The 20,829-nt window shown below is 43.2% G+C and overlaps 1 protein-coding gene across 1 annotated transcript; it reads right to left on the bottom strand.

Moving 5' to 3' along the window:
- Window positions 1-427: 427 nt before the first annotated feature.
- Window positions 428-15,006, bottom strand: asxl1 (ASXL transcriptional regulator 1). The gene is made up of 10 exons (XM_085258988.1): window positions 14,771-15,006; window positions 14,460-14,577; window positions 13,962-14,163; window positions 11,880-12,040; window positions 6,799-6,883; window positions 6,229-6,395; window positions 5,761-5,857; window positions 4,833-4,938; window positions 3,663-4,626; window positions 428-3,509 (listed from the first exon to the last, which is right to left on the bottom strand). Exons 2-10 carry the CDS (start codon window positions 14,544-14,546, stop codon window positions 879-881), a joined length of 4,500 nt encoding a protein of 1,499 aa, XP_085115114.1. The 5' UTR covers window positions 14,547-14,577; window positions 14,771-15,006; the 3' UTR covers window positions 428-878.
- Between the last annotated feature and the right edge of the window lie 5,823 nt (window positions 15,007-20,829).

The following is a 20,829-nucleotide window of genomic DNA, read 5'->3' as shown; positions in this document are numbered from 1 at the left end:
ATTTATCAGTTTCTGTGCCTACAATTTATTTTAACGCGAAAAAAAAATACAAAAATGAATACAAATTCTGTCTCATATCACCAATCAGCTCTGACACTTCAAGGCACAGGGTCCCATTTCATGCTGGCAGCAGATCCTTAGGGTGCAGTTGGTTGCATCCGGTCTCTGGCTTGTTCCGGCACATCCCGTGGATACCCTGAAATCATTGTGTTCTTCCAGCCAGTCCTGTGCTGCTCCTGCCACGTGGCAGGTGCAGTATTTTAACACAGTCCCCATTGCTGGTAAAAACTCTGAAAGTTATCAAGGATTCAAATTTTAACAGCACATAACGTTCACTTTATTTGTTCTTGGTAATTAACTGTAACTACAAACTAGAACTCAACGGAATCATAAAATGAGTCAAAAAAAACAAACTGGTGATACAATGTCATTTACTCATTTTAATGGTTAAAAAAATACTTCTTTGCGCAGAGACAACAGTAATTCCCCGTTGACTGACAAACGGGACCAAAAAAAATGATGGCCACCAAATGATAACAGGTGGAGCAAGATAAGATGAGGTAAATGTTTTTGAGGAGAAAAAAAAAGGCACAATTTACAATCAATCATGCCCCAATGCACAATAATAATAATAATGATAATAATAATAATAATTAATAATAATAACAACAACAACAATAACAATCAGTACAGCTCAAACAAAAACAGGAAATCTGCAACAATACAGACCAGTCATATTTTACAAGGCAAATGTTGACCATCTGGCTTCTCCTGTGTTCTCTACCATACTTAGGTTTCTGGCAACACTCTGAAAGCTGCGGCCCTGCTGCTCACACTATACAAACAGCAGTTCTACAGTGCACTGAAACTTCAGCATACTATCTGACCACCAGACATGACACACAGAGTTTGGAGGGCCCGATGCAATCATCATGGCAGAAGGCACCACAGCCTTGGCACATGATCATGGCTTTGAGGCGGCACGAGCACTTGAGTGCCACTTCCTCTGCCGTACTGTCAGTAAAGGCCTGAATGCTGAGGGTAGTCTGGCTGGGACCCAAGCGGGGGTGCAGCTGCAGCACACTGTCTGCCATGCTCCGGGAGAAACTGCTGTTGTCCATCACTGAAACATTGGCTGTGTAGCTTACCCCTCCAACTCCTCCACCCTGCTTGGGGAGCTTCCCATAAAGATGGAAGGGAAGGGAGGGAGCGGAGGGTGAGGGAGAACAGGAAGAAGAGGGAGAGCCAGAGGAGTAGGGAGCTTTGCTGTGATCTTTCTTTGCCATCCTGGCCAAAGTAAACTCCATGTTGATGAGTCCTTCTATTGCCCCGCCGCTTAGATAGCCATCGACAGAGTTCCCAGGTTCCTTTTTGGTAACACTTAAGGGTACACTGAGTGAGGATTTGGCAATAGCTTGACAAGAGGGTCGTGCACCAACTTCGTTCTTTACAGTAGGTGCAGGAGACGGGGGTTGTTGCAGAGAGTGAGGAAGCTGAGATTGTGGGGGACGCCAGTTAATCTTAATACAAGGTATCACCTCTGTTGGGCAGGGGTCTGCGTGAGGAGGAGAGGGTCCATTGCACATGGTCCGATGGGCTGACTGAGGCCTGTCTGGAGTGGCTCCCTGGGAAGGCTGCTGACCATGAGACTCTTTGATAACTGCAGACTCCACAGCAGACCCAGGCATGAGGTCTTGCTTACCTCTGGAGGACAATAAACCGCTGGAGGAGGGTGGCAGAGGGGTGATGACTGGAACAGCTCCAGGGGCCTGGGAGGACTGATACTGCGGTAAAGCTGGGGCTTCCATCAGACAGGAAACTGGGCGGGATGTTGGGGACTTATGGATCTGGACTGGAGTAGTCAGCTCTGGGCTTGAAGATTTGGCTGAAACCTCAGGCCTGTTACGAGTCCCTGGGGTTCTTGCTGCTGGTGGCCTGGGCAGGGTTCCTGGTAATCTGCTAATCTCCAGTCTGTTGGCAGAGTGTAAGGGTAGAACTTTTTCCAGAGGCAGGCTGCCCTGAAGTAACTGAGTGACCAAAGGGTTGTTGGCCTCCACACTGGACACAAGTCTGACTGAACTGGCCAGTCTTTTGGAGGCAGATGCAGCATTTGAGTGAGTGGCAGGAGACTTTAAAGCTCCACGACACTCCTCTTCAGAGCTCAGTCTGGAGTCTCTACAGTCATCTCCAGACTCAGTTTTAACAACAGTTGTGTCCCTTAGCCCTTGTGGCAGGGGTGCAGACAGAGCATTAGAGTCTTGTGAATGGATACGGCTGTGTTGTGGCTGAGTCATGCTGCTGGGGAAGCAAGGTTGAATGACGGTCTGGCCGTGGCGGCTAGTCATGTGGGTCTGGATGACCGGTTGTTGTTTCTGAGGAGGGCTACAAATCACCAGCTGGCCATTTCTCTGAGTGTTCAATTGAGGACACCATTCGTGGCCAGGCTGCTGCTCTTCCTCCTGGCTTTCATTCTCACAGTCTGAAGCGGTTTCTGTTGAGTCGCTATATGTGCCAGCCTCATCTTTCTCAGCACTAGAGGAATCCACATGTTGGGGTGAAGATCCATCTGATCGCTGTCTCTCAGTGGCTGTACGGGAGAATGCCTCCTGGGGGTCAACATGGTGAGAACCATGCTGGATAACACTACCCAATCCAGCCTCCTTCCCTTGCTCCTGGTCCTTGGCATGACAAGAACTGGCCAGCGTCTGAATAACATCCACACCCTGAGCCCCAAACCTCGGAAGGGAATCTGGGATAGAGGTTTGTGCTAATGAAGGTTTTTCACAACCAACAGTTGCGCTCTCTGTAGGGGCACTGCCACCAGTTTCAACTACCTGGCTTTCTCTGGCAGACTGCATGGCTGGTGACTCAGACACATCAGGCTCTGAAGAAAGTGAGGCAGCCCCATCTGTGAGTCCGTTGGAGGAGCTCTGGATACTAGCTGTGGTTGCTTCAATTAACTGTCCATCTGCCCCCCCAACTGGTTCCGCTTGCTGAGGACTTGGCGTCTGTGGGGGCTCCAAGGACATGGAGGTTGAGGTAGTGGACAATGAAGGGGAAGGCTCAGATGTAGGCTCTACATTAAGAAGCTGTAGTTGTGTTCCAGACGAATTAGTGCCTGAAGACGATCCCTGCTCTTCCATCCCACTACTTCCCCTTGTTTCATTTCCATTTTCACTTTCTTCTTCTCCACCTCCTCCTCCTCCTCCTCCGGGCTCGATAGGTCCTGGATGCTCTCGCGATCGTCTTCCATTGCTGCTATCCGGTAGCCCAGCACCAGGCCGCAGCCTGACCCTGGCCGGGCTTGTCCCGTCGGCAGAGGCTGCAACAGCAGCAGCGGCCTCGCGCTGGGCACGGGCTTGTTGTGCACGGGCTTTGATGTCCGCCAAGGTGCGCGCACCCCCTGTCCCCGACCGGCGCGAGCCTTCGCCGGGCGGCACGATCCGGGGACAGATCTGGTAGGTGGGGTGCCCTTTGACCCAGGGAGGTTTGATTCTGGACAGTTGAATCTGAGAAACAAACACAGGGACAGCAAGTCAAAATTTATCTGATAACAAGCAGCTATCCATTCATCTATACAGACTACTTGTCTTTGTGCACCAAGAACTGTGTGTGACAGAAAGTAATCCTGGACCTTTCTGGATTATTTCACTAACACTTACCCGGATAGGTGGCACCTTGGGTTCTTCTGTTGTCGGCTGCGGCTTTTCTGAACACACACTGTCAATTGTGGTACGAAAGGACTGACGGTCGTCAAGCCGTGGCCTCTTTTCGGGGAAGCTAGAAAAGGCTTCAGTCTCATCTGGCCTTCTCTTCTGTTCTTTCAGCTGGGTGCTGGGCAGAGGGGTGGCAGCTGGACTAACAGATGGGCTGCTCTCACGGCTGCTGGTGGCAGTTCCTCCTGTGATGGAGGTGATCACAGAAGCGGTATCGTCCAGGGGATCTGCAGCAACTGCAGCACTTGAGGAGGCTGAGGAGGATGAAGAAGAGTCCAGGACTCCAACAAATGTCCCCTGTCTATCAGAAGGTGAAGATGGTGAAGAAACAGGTGAAGAGGCAGATGAAGAGGAGGAGGACGAGGACGAGGATGGAGAAGTGGTGGAAGCCAACACAGGTGCACTCTCTTCGGGGAGCAAGCGAGCAGCGACTTCATGCTCTTCATTAGCGCTGGTTGAAGCTGGGCTGGGGCTGGGAGTTGGAACAGGTGTGGGGGGTGGCAATGTGACTGGCTCTGGAATGGGAGAAGGCTTTGGCTCTGTAAAACCACTCTCATCTGGGAGCTCCACCCCACAGTCGGTCTGCAGCACTACCTCTCCCTGAACCACTGTGTTTTCGGACATGGGAGAGCCAACAGAAACTGCTGAAATATCCACAGCTGCATTGGCCTCAGCTGCTTCTGCAGACTGCAGGGATGGAGTGGTCTTGCAGATGGTTCTGCGAGCCCTCCGGCGCAGGTCAGCTCGCGTACGTCTCCTCATCCTACCATCTCGCCTCCGCCGACCTACGCTGCGTCTTTTGGGGGCACCGGTTGCCACCACAGTCACATCACTGTCTAGCACACTAGCTGCAACTTCGCTGGCTTCACTCATGGTAAGCTTTAGTGACTCTTCTTGTGTTAGGCCAGACCTACAAGTACACAGCAACACAATTTAGCACACAGTGAATACCAGACTGAACATAACATGTAAGCTATTGTAGGCTGATGTCTCAATTACATGTAACAGTATGGGCAGAAATATAAACATTTTCAGTTAAAAGGATACTACATGTCTAGCAATAATACTGAAACGTGAACAATACATTAAATTTAGATGAAATGATTTGGCTCTTACTTTTGCCCATGATACTCTTCAAAAAACTTCTCCTTCCACACCTCTACCTTCTTCTCTTTCTCCATTTCCTGTCGGAAACGCACTTGCATCTCATGGGTGAACTCACCTAAACAGATCAAACACATGTCAAGGATTTAGCATTTTTAGTCAAAAAGGTGTTAGTAGTCATAGGAATGCTTCAGAAAATCTCAACTTTTTTTTTTTTTTTTTAACCATAAACCTCAATAGACCTATTCACTAAAGTCATGCTTGAGGGAATTTTTATGCACATAAAATGGCCTCAATTAGTGAAAAGTGATTTGCAGATTTTCACGGGCATTTAAATACCGTATAAACTGCTAGGTAGTTTAATTTTCTATCTCTAATTTTGTATATTCACACGGTGGGGGAAATAATGATCTGATCCCCCGCTGAATTTGTAAGTTTGCTCATGTCTGTAGAAATGAACAGTCTCTAATTTTTATGGTAGTTTCATTTAAATGGAGAGAGACAGAATATGAACCAAACACCAACTGATTTGCATGCCTTCAGTGAAATAAGAAAGTGTGTGAATGTTAGATCCAAAATGCTCAGGCACAGAAAAAGTATTTTATGAACAGGTGAATGAGGTATGTTGTATACAGCGTATAAATTCATTGAAGATCTTTTATCCTGTTTTCACAGTCACTAAGAAGTCTCTATTTCTTTCATACTAAATTGAAGAAGAAACTACGTGTGAGTGAGGATTCCTTTTAGACAGGAAGTTGTGGAATTGCAATAGGTGGAAACACGGCCACTGGAGCAAACAGCAGATGGCCAACAACTTGCCTAACAATCTTGTTTTACTGGCTCTGGGGCATTGGGCCACTGATTATGTCAAACCCTATTGAAGAACAGTGATGAAGTCAGTAAAGCATGGCAATCTGTCTATGAATGACCAGAAACTTACCATCACCCAGCCTCTCTTTCCAGCTCTGGGAGGCGTGAGTAAAAAATTCATTGTTAAGAGCTGAACTGCTCAGTCTGGCCATGCCATCAGGTCCAATCTACAACCAGAGACAAAATGACGTGAGACAACAAGTCAAGTGATGAGTACACAGTTGAGTGTTTGGTGCCCTAAGTACAACACTAAAAACGTTTAAGTACACATATAAAATAACTGTATAAGGAATTTAAAATTTCATTATTCCAAGAATACAAAAAGTCTGTAGCAGAGCAGGCACACCGCTGCGCACTACTGAAATTACTGCTGTACATCAAAAATCGACAAGCTCAAAATTCTCTTTTTTTCTTCCTCCCTGCAGTAAGTGTTAAAAATATCAGTTTAATTCGTTTCTCATTTGCCCTGTGCTAGATATTGGCACATATAATATTACAGTAAACATAAACTGGAATAAAGAATAGAAAGACCGCTTACTTGTCGGTCCACCTCAGGCAGCAGCTGCAGCAGCTGCTGTTGTGAGTGTACCGGGAAAGCTAAGAATGTCCGCGTATTGATGAGAGCTCTGATGTTGGTGTTGACCAGGATGGAGCCTGGCGTTTCAAAGTCTACATCCACCCCTCCCCGACTCCGCTTCATGGGACCTATTCATGACAAACCCCCCAGAAAACTTTTAACTCAAGATGATGTAGACAGATGCTGTAGTTCAGCTGCAAAGCAACAAAGTCATGCACTGCTCATAAACACCTTTCTTAGCACAAGCTTCCAGGTACCAGCCCTGGTGTGTAACAACAAATCAACAAGTTTAAAAATATGACTCTTCATGCATACATTTATGACCGGTACACTGGTACAATCCAGCATATGATGGCTGGTGAATCAAACCTTGAATTTTTTTCAGTATATTTTACATGATTCTGTTGGCAATGAGTATGAATTTCAATAACACTGATATCTCTTGGATCAGGATGGCCAACAGTCTGTATTCCAACTTTTGCAATGGGTGTTTTTCTTGATTCTGTGTGAGAATTCAAGAGAGGCTCGTACCTGAGGGGACATGCTCTCCATTCACCTTAAGAGGGGTGAGGACGACGCGAGGCATCATAACAGCTTTCTTCCTCTGCCTTCCTGACTGTAGAAAACAAACGGCAGACATATGCAGAAGTGCTGTTACTAGTGGAATAATGTAACTGTTCGCTTGTACCTGACTACTTAGTAAGTCACATTTGATTTAGTTTGGCTTATTAAAGCCCACTTTGTGAGCGCACCTTCTCATCTAATGTTTTTTCTTTATGTTCATGACTATTTACTAAGGTTGGGCGATTACACTAATATATCGACCATTGACAATAGGCTGAGCCTTTCACCGATCGTTTTTACAAGAGCGGTTTATTTATTTGCCCATGAGTAAGTTGGCTAATAATGTTGGTGGAAGCCAAGAGAAGCAGTTAACGGAAAAAATAAATAATAATACTCAAACTCATAACAGAAAGAAAGAAAGGCAGTAGCCTATGGTAAGAAAAAAAATATTTTATTTAAATAAAAATAAATAAATAAAAAAATAAAACACCCCACACAATGATGGGGAGGGAACCATGTTTACATGCCGTTCCAGTATTTATCTGTCTTACACACTCGACCAAACAACAGATAAAAAATTAATTGCTCTTCCATCAAAAAGTCACCTGTGTGAATATGTTGCCTATCCTCGGTTAATGGACTGACGATTGTCGGTTGGAAAAATTTCACATATCGCACTGCATATTCTCACTGAAGGCATCAAGATTATGAATGAACACATATGGAATTATGTAGTAAACAAAAAAAGACTTTCCAGTCTGCTACTGGAGCTCTGTTTGGCATTTATCTGGGCTCTAATCTGAGCTGTTGTTAACTTGTGATTTCTGAGGCTGGTGACTCTGATGAATTTTAATCCTCAGCAGCAGAGGTGACTCTGGGTCTTTCTTTCATGGGACAGTCCTCATGTGAGCCAGTTTCATCATAACGCTTGATGGTTTTTTCAACTGCGGATTCAAGGTCTTAGAAATTCAACAAACAATGAACCCTGACAAGGCACACCTGTGAAGTGAAACCATTTCAGGTGACGACATCATGAAGCTCACTGAGAGAAGGCCGAGGGTTTGCAGCACTGTCAACAAAGCAAAGGGCAGCTACTTTGAGGAACCTTTGCTACATAACTCCATATATCTTGCTTCATGTATTTGATGTCTCCAGTATGTGTTTTCAATGTAGCAAGGAGAAGTAAAGTAAAAATAAAGAAAAACCATTAAATGAGAATGTGTGTCCAAACTTTTGACTGGTATGTTTCCTTGTCTAAATGGAGAATTCTTGAAATGTTTCATTTTATAGTTGAACGTTGATGTAGGACTGTTCTAAAAGCTGAGTGAAAAGCCTTCAAGAGATTCAGTCGCAACAGTGAGGCGGACTATAGCTCTGGCACATTACATCAGTTCTATCGGCTCCCTGCTAAACGCAGAATTAAATAAACTCTGATGATATAAATATAATCTGTCATCTCAAAAAACTAAATGGTCAAGTTTGATCATAGCCCTCATAGTACCGCATCACCCCAAAAGAGCATTTCGTTCTCAGACTGCTGAGAAAACTGGTGTTGTGAACTATAGAAATAAAACTAAAATTAAAATAAAACTAACCTCAATTACGTAACACAGTAAGAAGTATGCTCAACAGCAGGGCTGCCACAATTAGTCGACTAGTCGCGATTACGTCGAGTATTAAAATCGTTAACGACTACCGTAATTGTCGGGCTATAAGCCGCTACTTTTTGCACAAGCTTTGAACCCTGCGGCTTTTAGTCAGGTGCGGCTTTTCTATGGATTGTCCATGATTTTTGTCATATCGTAAGACGATTTGTTTTGTGTGTTCCGCTGTTGTACGGCACTACGTTGCCTGGCGGAAGGATCGGGGTTCAAGAGTGGTATGTTAGTCACATGTGCCTACGTGAAGGAGATTAGGAATCTGGAGAACTGGTGCCAGAGGAACAACCTCCTTCTAAACGTCAGTAAGACAAAGGAGCTGATAGTGGACTTCAGCACTAAGCAGGAGAGGAACTACCAGACCCCCGTCATCAACGAGTGCCCAGTGGAGAGAGTGGACAGCTTCAAATACCTCGGAGTTCACATCACGCAGGACCTGTCATGGTCCTGTCACATCAACACCGTGGTGAAAAAGGCCCGACAGCGTCTCTACCACCTCAGACGCTTGAGAGACTTCCAACTGCCCTCCAAGGTGCTCAGGAACTTTTACTCGTGCACCATAGAGAGCATCCTGGCGGGAAACATCTTAACCTGGTTCGGGAACAGCACCATGCAGGACAGACGAGCTCTACAGAGGGTTGTGCGGTCAGCTGAGCGCACCATCCGCTCCGAGCTCCCTGACCTGCACTCAATCTACAGCAGGCGGTGCTGGACCAAGGCCAGGAAGATCGTGAAGGACCTCAGCCATCCCAACAACAGACTGTTCTCTCTGCTGAGGTCAGGAAAGCGATTCCGCTCCCTGAAGACCAACACAGAGAGACTGAGGAGGAGCTTCTTCCCGCAGGCGATACGGTCTCTCAATCACACCACCACACAGTACTGACCCACACATATGGTTCTTACACACACACACTGGACTTTCTGGACTTTGGTTTTGCACAACACTGGTCACTATATTCTTCATTTCCGGTTAATACTTGTACAGCTGCTGTTATTGTGTATATATTTATTTAGATTTAGATTTCTTCATACATTCTTATATAGTTCTATATTGTGTATTGTGTATTTTGTTGTACAGTTATTTTATTTTCAACTTTAATTTATATATTTTATCTTATTCTTCCCAGTTAAATTTACCCTTCATTCTAATTTGTGTTGTACTGTTATTTCATTTTTAACCTTAATTTATATTTTATTCCTTCCTAGTTAAATTTACCCTTTTTAATTTTTCATATTTATTTCCTATCTTATTCATAGCCTTTCCTTTTTTGTTTTCTTTAGGTCACGAGCAGTTGTCCAAGCATTTCACTACATATCGTACTGTGTATGACTGTGTACGTGACAAATAAAATTTGAATTTGAATTTGATGTCCGTCCGCCAGGCAACGTAGTGCTGTACGAAGTAGCGCGAAAAACAAACTTCAAAGTAGCGGTACCCGTTCAGCGGGAGGCGTGGATGATGAGCGGCGATAAACTTGCGAAAAGCAAGTTATGCCCAACTCCACCGGTGGATTCTGACAGCGTGGAAAAGTGTGAAAACATCCACGATCACCAACGGATTTTGAAGGGCTGGACTGCTGCATGATGGTGAGGAGGACACCGCCACGGCCCTTCTGAGGGTGTTCGACTCTGACACTGACAATGAGGATTTCTTTGGTTTTGAAAGTGACAACGAAGGAGAGAAGCGGAGAGTGGATGACGAAGCCATCCTGAGCCTGTTTGTATCCGACACTGGAGAAGAGGACTTTGGTGGTTTTAGTGCGCAGGAAGAAGAGAAAGATGGTGGTGAATGACTGACTTTTCTTCTTGTTAAAGCTGTGTCACTGCACCTGAGCCTAAAAGGTAGTCCGAATCTATTTTTCTGGTGTGCTGTAGGCTACTGTTATGTACTACATGTGCAAATATGTACCCATAACTTGTTTTTCAAAATATTAATAAAAGTGATGTCTCCAAACAGCCATCTCTTTCCTGACAATTCCCTTTGTGCATATTCTCTTACATATGATAAGTCAACATTGAAACACCTGCGGCTTTTAGTCAGGTGCGGCTAATGTATGTACACATCAGGATTTTCCCCTGATTTTAGCTTGTGCGGCTAATATTTAGGTGCGCTTTGTAGTCCGGGAAATACGGTAATTTCATAATCGACGCGTCGTTTGAAGCTTTGTAAGATCCCGAAAGACGCATGAATAACTAGTAGGATTTAAGAGTGTAATAACGGACTGAAACAGAAGATGGCAGCACTGCATGTCCAGGGATACCAGCTGCCGTTAAACCCCGAATAAGAAGAAAATTCAGCGGCAGCATCCTTCAGAGGCCGCATTTGTAGGCCAATTACATTACAGGGATGCAGCGAAGCATGTCAAAATTCGAAGACAGAAATATCTGCTCGGTTTATCAAGACATCACATATTTGTAAAAGTGCTCCGATGTTTTCAGAGACGTCTGTTATCCACCAGCTCGATAGCTAGAAAGTTCAAGGCTCACTAGAGCTGGCGAGAACAGCGAACTCCTGGCACATCATTTTCAAACCCCCCGCAGTCTTTCGCTACTCAGGTTAAACATGATATATAAGAACTGATTAAACAGAAGTGTGAGATGGTCGAGAGTTTACTCCAGTGTCCTGTTATATTTTACATAGAAAGAACAGACGGCCGAGTTTATTAAACTCCACCGAGACCATCTGCAAATTTCATTAAAACTTTAATAAACTATCATCTTGTCTTTATTTTTAGTTAGCACATAGCTTACAGCTTGAAGTGTTTAATGTAATGATAGTCATATAAGAGCAGACGCATGCTGGTGCAATAAGCTGTGTGTTTAACGTCCAATGGATGCATGATCTGATTAGTTGACTAATCACAAAAATAATCGGTGACTAGTCTACTATCAAAATAATCGTTTGTGGCAGCCCTACTCAACAGTTTTAAATGTTTTTAATTTTTTGCAAAATAAGCCAAACGGTAAAAGGAGCATTTCCTATATAGTGCTTTTCTATTCTAGCTGAGCACTCTTCACACAACATGCTTCACACCAACTTTTTCTAGCCAACATTTACACTCTTGATAGTACCTTGGGGTTAGTACCTTGCTCAAGGCTTTGGATTTGGTATGCAGACTAGAATCACACCACCAGGCTTTTGTTTAGTAGATAAACTGGTCTACCTTCTTAGCTAAATTATATACATTACTTTTAATTCTGCTATATAAAAAAATGATTCTGAAATGACTGAATGAAGTGTTGTATATCTATGTTACACACAATTAGGCAGCAGCACAGTATAAGTACCGTACAGCATGACATTGCAGACTGCTTAAAAAGTGTGACTAGTAAACACATCACATTTCTTTTTAGACATGGAGCCACAAATAGTGTCATGCAGGGCCCTACCTGTCTTGAGCGGCTCAGTCTGGTCTGCGCGTGCTGGGTCTGCTGTGTGTCAGTGCGACCCTGCTGTCCTGCTGACCTGCTGAGGCGAGTCTGAGGCTGGCTGCTGGGAGCCTGTAGCTCCACGGAGCAGGAGGCGCTGGATGAACTCTCATCAACCGAAGCTTCAAGCCAAAGAAAAATAATCACTATTCCACATGTTTGCAAACAGCAGATACACTTAACATTTACAAGGTGGGAGTGCAGCCGCAAGTAGCAAAGAACTTACATTTTTTACGTCTTAACTAAGACGATGAAATGGCTTCTACCCAAACTCAAGCTTATTTGTGGCTTCTACCCAATATTGACAAATTTGACCTTAATCTCTATTAATGACACCATTATTGTTTTCAGTCTAGTAAAATGGTTACTTTAAAATAAATAAAGTACATAAAAGCGTCTTTGTACAGTTCTGTCAACAGATCTTGTGGTTTTGACTCTTATGCACATTTATAAATGAATCAAGTCAACCCACATGCAGTTCTCTGGGAAGTGTTATTGCACTGAGCCTCAAAGGGGATTCTCATTTCATTTACATTTCTCAGCTTTGATTACAAAATATCAGAAACAATGAGACTGAGTAACAGAAATGTCTGTTTCAAATAGTTTGAATGCCCCAGGAAAACAAACAGAGGACAGGCACTGCATCACAGAGTAATACTGACCAGGAGAGAAGACAGAAAAAAGAAAAAAAAGAAAAGAACTGTAACTACACATTTAATCCCTGACAGATCTTAATATAACTTAATATAACAGTGCATGTCAGTGTTTTTACATGATAAATGTGCAAAATTATTTAAGTTCTGGTAGCCCACTGCCCAGACTCCCCCATATTTATAAAACAAAGTTTTTATTGATTGATGGAAAACATTGGGCTTGTGTTTACTGCTGGCTGCTGCATAACAGGGGCCAAGGAATCAAGTCATCTTCATGATTTACATGGTCTGGTCTGGAGTGACAGACACTTTTTATCTGTAAGGCCACATCAGACTCGGACATCCTAATTAATTCAATGTAACGAACACATCTGAGAATATAAATGTGCTAAATTGGTACGTCTTACTGATATGCAGTTCAGTATACAGGACACTATCCTGCCATCATTTACTGTTTACCTTTTGTTTTAGCTCTCTGACTAGCAAAGCACCACTGCTGAGGTGGAGCTGCAAACAACTAGACTAACAGAATGACTGCATAGCATCATTAAGGAAAAGACAAAGGGATGTCAGGGCTCTAGAGTGCGACCAATTTGGTCGCAAATGCGACCAAATTTTTCAGTGGTGCGACTGCAAAAAAAAAAAAAAAAAAAAAAAAAAAAAAAAATTGGTTGCACCTGTGCGACCAACTTTTTTTTTTTTTTTTTTTGGCTACCTGAACAGGTAGCCAAAAATAAATAAATAAATAAATAAATAAATAAATCTGCAACCTTCCCTGTGGTCAACAACAGACACACATTATGCCCCTATCGTGGACTAAACCAATCAGAGATGGTCAGGGCGGGACCTCTCTGATTGGCCGTGGTCCAGTTGAAAGTGCAGGTGGAAGTGGGAGGTGAGTAGCTTGAATAAAGCGATATCAATTCATTAAATCCTGAATCGACTTTTAAATATAACTGTGTTTTGCCAGAAACGCCAGATTCTCAGATTAAAGCTCACAAAACCATTTCAACAACAACCAAACAGCAAATGAGAGCAGGTACACGGATTCCACGCAAAGACGTAAACACAGAGCGGATCGACGCATCAGAATCAGCTTTGTCTTTCTCGGCTTTCTCACCCGACGGCCCGTAGACGGACACGCTGTCGGAGCTTAGCGATGCTGATGCGTCCGGTCCGCGCTGTGTTTACGTCTTTTTGCGCTGATTCTGAGCTGCAGGTTTTGTCTCTCCAACCAAAATTCACCGAGCCAGCAGCAAAAGAAGCAGCAAACTGCGCTTCACATTTAAAAGTTAGGCGTACCGGTACGCCCATGGCAAAAAGTTAGTCTAGAGCCCTGGATGTGGTATGCACACTAAGAGGTGACCAGCACATGGCTTAATGATGTTACCATCATTGTCCACACTGGCAGCAGCAGTAGTCTCAGTGGAGTCGCAGCTCTCCTGTTCAGTGGCCTCAGTGGGACCAACTGGGGCCACGGCTGAGCCTGCTGCCGGGGTGCTGCTGCTGGAAGCTGGGGGTGTCGTACCCCCAGCCAGCTCTGATGGTGTCTCTGACTCCGAGGTTGCCTTTGTCCACTGGGGAGCGTTTTTCTACAGAGCAAAAGAGTGCAGAGTAGGCGATGCCCTTCTTAATAACAGTATTCTCCGCAGGCATAATGTACGCTGTCAAATCCAACAGTGCAAAGAAGAATTTTAAACAATCAAAACATCAGGTGTTTAGGAAAAAAGTGGAGCACTTCAGGAGCTACTAGTACAAATATTTAGTAATAAGTCAGTGAGCAAGTACTTTTGTAGCAAAGATTCACCACTGTGAATATAACGAACACAAGCTGAGAGTTGCATCGGAATTTGGGAGAATATTATTTTGGGAATTGTTGATTCAGTACCTTGAGAGTAAAAAGACTCATTCGTCCAGGTAGCTTGAAGAAGATGCTGTTCTTGACTCGATCCCCTCTCACTTGGGAATGCAGCATGGTGACCAGGCAGGCCAAAGGAGCTGTACCACTGTACACATGTACACACACACACACACACACACACACACACACACACACACACTTCCAGTTACAGCAGCTTCGTACTTCATGGCAAACAATCGAAAACTTGGTGTGCCACCATGACGTTTCACGAACACCCAATTGTAAAAAAATGCATATCAATGTGTAACATATACAATAATATGTATTGACCAACATACCTTCTGTTTAGATCAGCAGCAGGCCAAACCGTCCATGTAAAGAGGGGGAAAAAAAACTTAATTTATAAACACAGTGACATTTCAGCTAATACGTGATCAGTTCATTTCCTGCTAAAAACAGAATAAGAGCATTAAAAATATATAAGGTTAAAATTCTGTGAATTTGTAAACCACAATGTTTTAGAAAAAACTACTACTACAACTTCAGCACCACATATAGTTTGTCATCTATCAATCAGTACTTCATCTAAGATTACACTACTACTTATAAATATGGCTTTTTCAATCAGGATAAATAATGGACAAATAGTTGTCACTGTCACTGCACTTTATCATAGATCCTCATCTGTTATTCTCAGGTGAGTGTGTGCATACATTTGCAGCCTGCTATTATTATTATCAGCTTGCAAATTTTTGTGTGTGTGCATGAGTGTGCGTGTTTCTGACCTCATCTCCTTCAGCCCCTTGGTCTGGATGACATGCAGAATTTGTTTAGGAGTCATGGGTGCATCTGAAAAGTTTTCTAAAACCTGTAAAAGATTTTAAGAAAACAAACTGTCAAACACTCCACTAAGAAAATACCTAAATGCTAGGGGTGCAACGATATTCGTGTCGATATTGAACCGTTCGATACAGTGCTTTCGGTTCGGTACACATATGTATTGAACAATACAAAATTTGTAATTTATTTTATCAACTTTCCTTCTGACGATGCGGTCTGTGTTGAGCGCTCAGTGAAGCTGCGTTCGACCACTCCGCCTAGGCTGCACTGTCAAGCGCAGATCCACTGAGCGCTCAACACAGACCGCATCGTCAGAAGGAAGAGCGCAGGGCAAGTTAAGCTCTCATTGCAACATGGCAAATTGAACCTCCCCCACCCTCATTCAGATCTGGCGTTTGGAATTATTTTGGTTTTCATGTGACGTATGACCCTGAAGGTAAGCGCGTCATGGACTAAAGTGAAACGGTATGTTGGATGTGCCACGCAATGCTTAATTACATGGGTGGGAACTAGTGTGTTAGCGCAGTTAGCTCGTTAACGTGTTGGCTGTCTAGCCCCACGCACGGGGCGATCAGGGGTAGCTCGTTAACGGAGATTTGCCGTGTTGTGGCGTTATGGTCATTTCAACGAGATTAACGCTGACAGCACTAGTGGGAACACAACGAATATGACTGCACATTTACGCCGACATCATCCTAGTGCAAAGACAAGTGGAAGCAGACAAAAACAACAAGCACGCATGCTACAAACTTTACCCGAGTCATTTAGACAGCCGTTAGCACATGATTCTCCTTATGGGGACCTGATATGTTTAATATGCTGCTGAGAATATAGCCCAGAAGAAGCGTATAGTATAGCTTTTATTTTGGAAAGAGACATTTCTCTGTAATAAACTCTCTTTTCCAAAGATGAGTGATTCCTCAATCAGATACAGGGCTCGCAATATCGCTAGCCCGACGTCTTGGGGCTAGCAATTTTTCCAGTCGGGCTACCAAAAATCTATCTCTGCCCTGCCCGTCGGGCTATTGTAGGAAGGAAAAATATATGTCAATGCTTTTGCATTCTTTCGGAAATGTAGCTGGGTAATTATGTCATTGGCATCGGTGAGCCACTGTCAATAAGTGACATATTGAAGTCGCGTTTGAATTTGCGCTTGTTTTTTTGCTTTCACTTTGCAATCGCGCGAACTGTGTATAGAGAGCGACAGCACTGATTGGTGAGTGATGATAATTTGCGCACCAATTCCTCTGACATCGTCTTATCAATCGTTAGCTTACTACGCAAACATGACAAGTGAAATCTCCCGCAGCAAGCTTAAACATGTGAGAGGTTGATCGCACAGAGAATCGCTGAGCTTACAGTGGGGCAAAAAAGTATTTAGTCAGCCACCGATTGTGCAAGTTCCCCCACCTAAAATGATGACAGAGGTCAGTAATTTGCACCAGAGGTACACTTCAACTGTGAGAGACAGAATGTGAAAAAAAAATCCATGAATCCACATGGTAGGATTTGTAAAGAATTTATTCGTAAATCAGGGTGGAAAATAAGTATTTGGTCAATAACAAAAATACAACTCAATACTTTGTAACATAACCTTTGTTGGCAATAACAGAGGTCAAATGTTTACTATAGGTCTTTACCAGGTTTGCACACACAGTAGCTGGTATTTTGGCCCATTCCTCCATGCAGATCTTCTCGAGAGCAGTGATGTTTTGGGGTTGTCGCCAAGCAACACGGACTTTCAACTCCCGCCACAGATTTTCTATGGGGTTGAGGTCTGGAGACTGGCTAGGCCACTCCAGGACTTTCAAATGCTTCTTACGGAGCCACTCCTTTGTTGCCCGGGCGGTGTGTTTTGGATCATTGTCATGTTGGAAGACCCAGCCTCATTTCATCTTCAAAGTTCTCACTGATGGAAGGAGGTTTTGGCTCAAAATCTCACGATACATGGCCCCATTCATTCTGTCCTTAACACGGATCAGTCGTCCTGTCCCCTTGGCAGAAAAACAGCCCCATAGCATGATGTTTCCACCCCCATGCTTCACAGTAGGTATGGTGTTCTTGGGATGCAACTCAGTATTCTTCTTCCTCCAAACACGACGAGTTGAGTTTATACCAAAAAGTTCTACTTTGGTTTCATCTGACCACATGACATTCTCCCAATCCTCTGCTGTATCATCCATGTGCTCTCTGGTAAACTTCAGACGGGCCTGGACATGCACTGGCTTCAGCAGCGGAACACGTCTGGCACTGCGGGATTTGATTCCCTGCCGTTGTAGTGTGTTACTGATGGTGACCTTTGTTACTTTGGTCCCAGCTCTCTGCAGGTCATTCACCAGGTCCCCCCGTGTGGTTCTGGGATCTTTGCTCACCGTTCTCATGATCATTTTGACCCCCACAGGATGAGATCTTGCGTGGAGCCCCAGATCGAGGGAGATTATCAGTGGTTTTGTATGTCTTCCATTTTCTGATGATTGCTCCCACAGTTGATTTTTTCACACCAAGCTGCTTCCCTATTGTAGATTCACTCTTCCCAGTCTGGTGCAGGTCTACAATACTTTTCCTGGTGTCCTTCGAAAGCTCTTTGGTCTTGGCCATGGCGGAGTTTGGAGTCTGACTGTTTGAGGCTGTGGACAGGTGTCTTTTATACAGATGATGAGTTCAAACAGGTGCCATTCATAGAGGTAACGATTGGGGGACAGAAAAGCTTCTTACAGAAGACGTTACAGGTCTGTGAGAGCCAGAGATTTTCCTTGTTTGAGGTGACCAAATACTTATTTTCCACCCTAATTTACGAATAAATTCTTTACAAATCCTACCATGTGAATTCATGGATTTTTTTTTCCACATTCTGTCTCTCACAGTTGAAGTGTACCTCTGGTGCAAATTACTGACCTCTGTCATCATTTTAAGTGGGGGAACTTGCACAATCGGTGGCTGACTAAATACTTTTTTGCCCCACTGTATGTGAGTGCGTGTGTAAAAGCAGCAGGATATATATTTTAGTTCTGCTGAGCCAAATAAGACAGGTCAGGGTGAAGAAGTGACAGCCAAAGAAAAGCTTACCACAAAACGGAGAAGTTATGACAAATCAGACTATAAGGCAAAAAGAAAGTGCAGCTTTATGGTTTCATGGACAAAATAATTTCTGTGGCTGTGATATGATGAGCTAAATAACCAGGGCTGCACATAAGTGGTCCGCAGGTGCGCATTCGCTGTCAAAATAAAAAACACGCACAAGGGTTAGGGTTAAATTTAAAAACTGTACTTTTGAGTTAAAATATATATTTATAATTTTAATAAATGACAAATTAAAAAGGCATGAACATTTTTTTGTATCGAAAAAATATCGAACCGTGACAAAAAGTATCGAACCAAACCGTGAATTTTGTGTATCGTTGCACCTAGGGCTGAACGATATATCGCATTTGCGATAATATCGCGACATGATCAAGTGCAATTTTCTAACCGCAAAGGCTGCGATTATATTATACAATTCATGGGCTGCATCCTCCTGAGGCCGCATTTGTAGACCGATTACGTCACAGCGACGCGCCGAAGGCTGTCCAAATTACTACCATATCCCAGAATTCATAGCGCGGCCCAGCCAAACTCCAGTTTCCAGCAATGGCGGCCGCTACTAAGTTTTAAAATTACTCATACTAATCTTTCTGGGTCACAAAATAAACTTTTAACATATTTTCAGGCGAGAAAGTAGTTGTGTAAACATCAAATATCTGCTCGGTTTATCAAGATATCCCATATTTGCAAAAGTGCTTCGACGTTTTCAGAGGCGTCTGCTACCCACCAGCTCGACAGCTAGCCGGGAGCTCGAGGGTTACTGATGCGGCCGAGAACGGCACAACTCCCGGCACATCATTTTCAGATCACCGCGGAGTTTCGCTGCTCGGGTTAAACGTAATATATAAGTCACTTAGACAACCTAAAAATGTTATTGTTGGGCTTTTTTCAGTGTTTTGTTTGTTCGTGAGTAAATCGGTTTGGCTGAGATTAAAGTTATTAGATTAGATAAAATAAAACTTTATTAATCCCCCGGGTGGGTTCCTCCTTGGTTTTCACACAGCTGACTAAACGTCAAACAGAAAACTTATTAAACAGAAGTATGAGACAGTCGAGAATTTACACCAGTGTCTGGTTATATTTTAGATAGCAAGAAGCAGACGGCCGAGTTTATTAAACTCCACCGAGACAGCGGTGACGCTAATCAGAAGGCTAGACCGTCCAATTTCACGCCTTTAAATTTTAAAGGCGTGTTTGTGTGTGTGTTTATACAATTGCTATTATGTTTGCACTTTATGTGTAATGTTACTGACTGCAGAGATCAGTAAGATGTGTGTATTCTTTATTTATTAGTTTTATTTATTTAATATTATTTTTTAATTGAATGACTGTCTAGTAGTTCACAGATGTCGAAAAACTGAGTGTGGTAAAGCCACTGATTTTTTTTATGTATATTTCTGCAATCTGCACATTGTACTGACTTTCATTTTAATGTTTACACCAGGGTTCCTTGCCAGCACTTTATGCTCAGATGTTTGTAAGCTAAAAATAAACTATTGTGTATGTTCAAATATACTGTTGTGATTGAAGAAGTTAAATAAAAATGTCAGTCATCAATTCATGCATCACCTCATGTCATCATAACAGAGGTCTGTCTTCCAGGAAAGAACAGTTTAAAATTAATGTAATATAGTATTGGCCATACTATATGATGTATTGCTTGTCTTTGTTTAATAATACAGAAGACAAAGACCTTAAAAAATAATCGCATATCGCATCGCAATCGCAATATTGAGGCAAAAAAAAATCGCAATTAGATTATTTTCCATAATTGTTCAGCCCTAGTTGCACCCCTACTAAATACAAGGTTAGCATTATTATATGGTCTTCGCCTTACAATATAAAAGGTCTTGAGGTGACTGTTGCTGTGATTTGGCATTATATAAATAAAATTATAGATTCATTTTATGTTGTATAACAGCACAAAATTAAATTCAGATTTAGTCCGTCATGCTGCAAAACAAAACAGGTAAACTAACACAAAAAGACATTTTGGGTGCAATTTACATTAGATATAAATATCTTTATCACACAGACACACACACGTATGTAAGGATAAGAACAGCATCCTAAAGTTTTATAGCAAGTACGCTCATTTCTGAGCTTTTCAATGATCAGGGTGCAAATGTACAAAGACTACCGAGGAATCTAAAGCTGTTTACTCAAATTAAACTTGTGTAAAGTCAAGAGCAACTGCCTAAGAAGTAAGGTAATTAGCTTTGACGTAATGGGTTAAACGTAGCTGAACTGAGAAATAGTCCAGGGTGTGTAGAACTAATCCAAGCAAATAAAGAAGGAAACCCAGAGTCAAATAGTTTTAGGTCTGAGCAGCAAAGCTGTGGAGCTGAAGCTGCAGACTTAGGCGGAGCAGCGTGGACACTGACAAAAGGCCACGCCTAGATGTTTTAGCGTTAAAGGAGGATAGCACACGAAAGTGGTTATGTTGTACTAGAGAATGAGAGATTTCCTGTATTGA

The sequence above is a fragment of the Mchenga conophoros genome, linkage group LG20, assembly GCF_057382185.1.
Source record: "Mchenga conophoros isolate Kocher_MC1m ecotype Shallow Benthic linkage group LG20, M_conophoros_male_GT1.1, whole genome shotgun sequence".
In the NCBI taxonomy this organism is placed as follows: domain Eukaryota; kingdom Metazoa; phylum Chordata; class Actinopteri; order Cichliformes; family Cichlidae; genus Mchenga; species Mchenga conophoros.
This window is presented reverse-complemented; position numbering and strand designations above follow the sequence as displayed.

Excerpts from the sequence above, each read along its gene's own strand:
- asxl1 (XM_085258988.1), bottom strand. The coding sequence starts at position 14,546 with ATGCTGCATTCCCAAGTGAGAGGGGATCGAGTCAAGAACAGCATCTTC. Across the intron at positions 12,041-13,961 it reads TGCCAGTGTGGACAATGATG|CTTCGGTTGATGAGAGTTCA; the intron begins GTAACATCATTA and ends TTTGGCTTGAAG. Across the intron at positions 6,396-6,798 it reads TGGAGAGCATGTCCCCTCAG|GTCCCATGAAGCGGAGTCGG; the intron begins GTACGAGCCTCT and ends TGTCATGAATAG.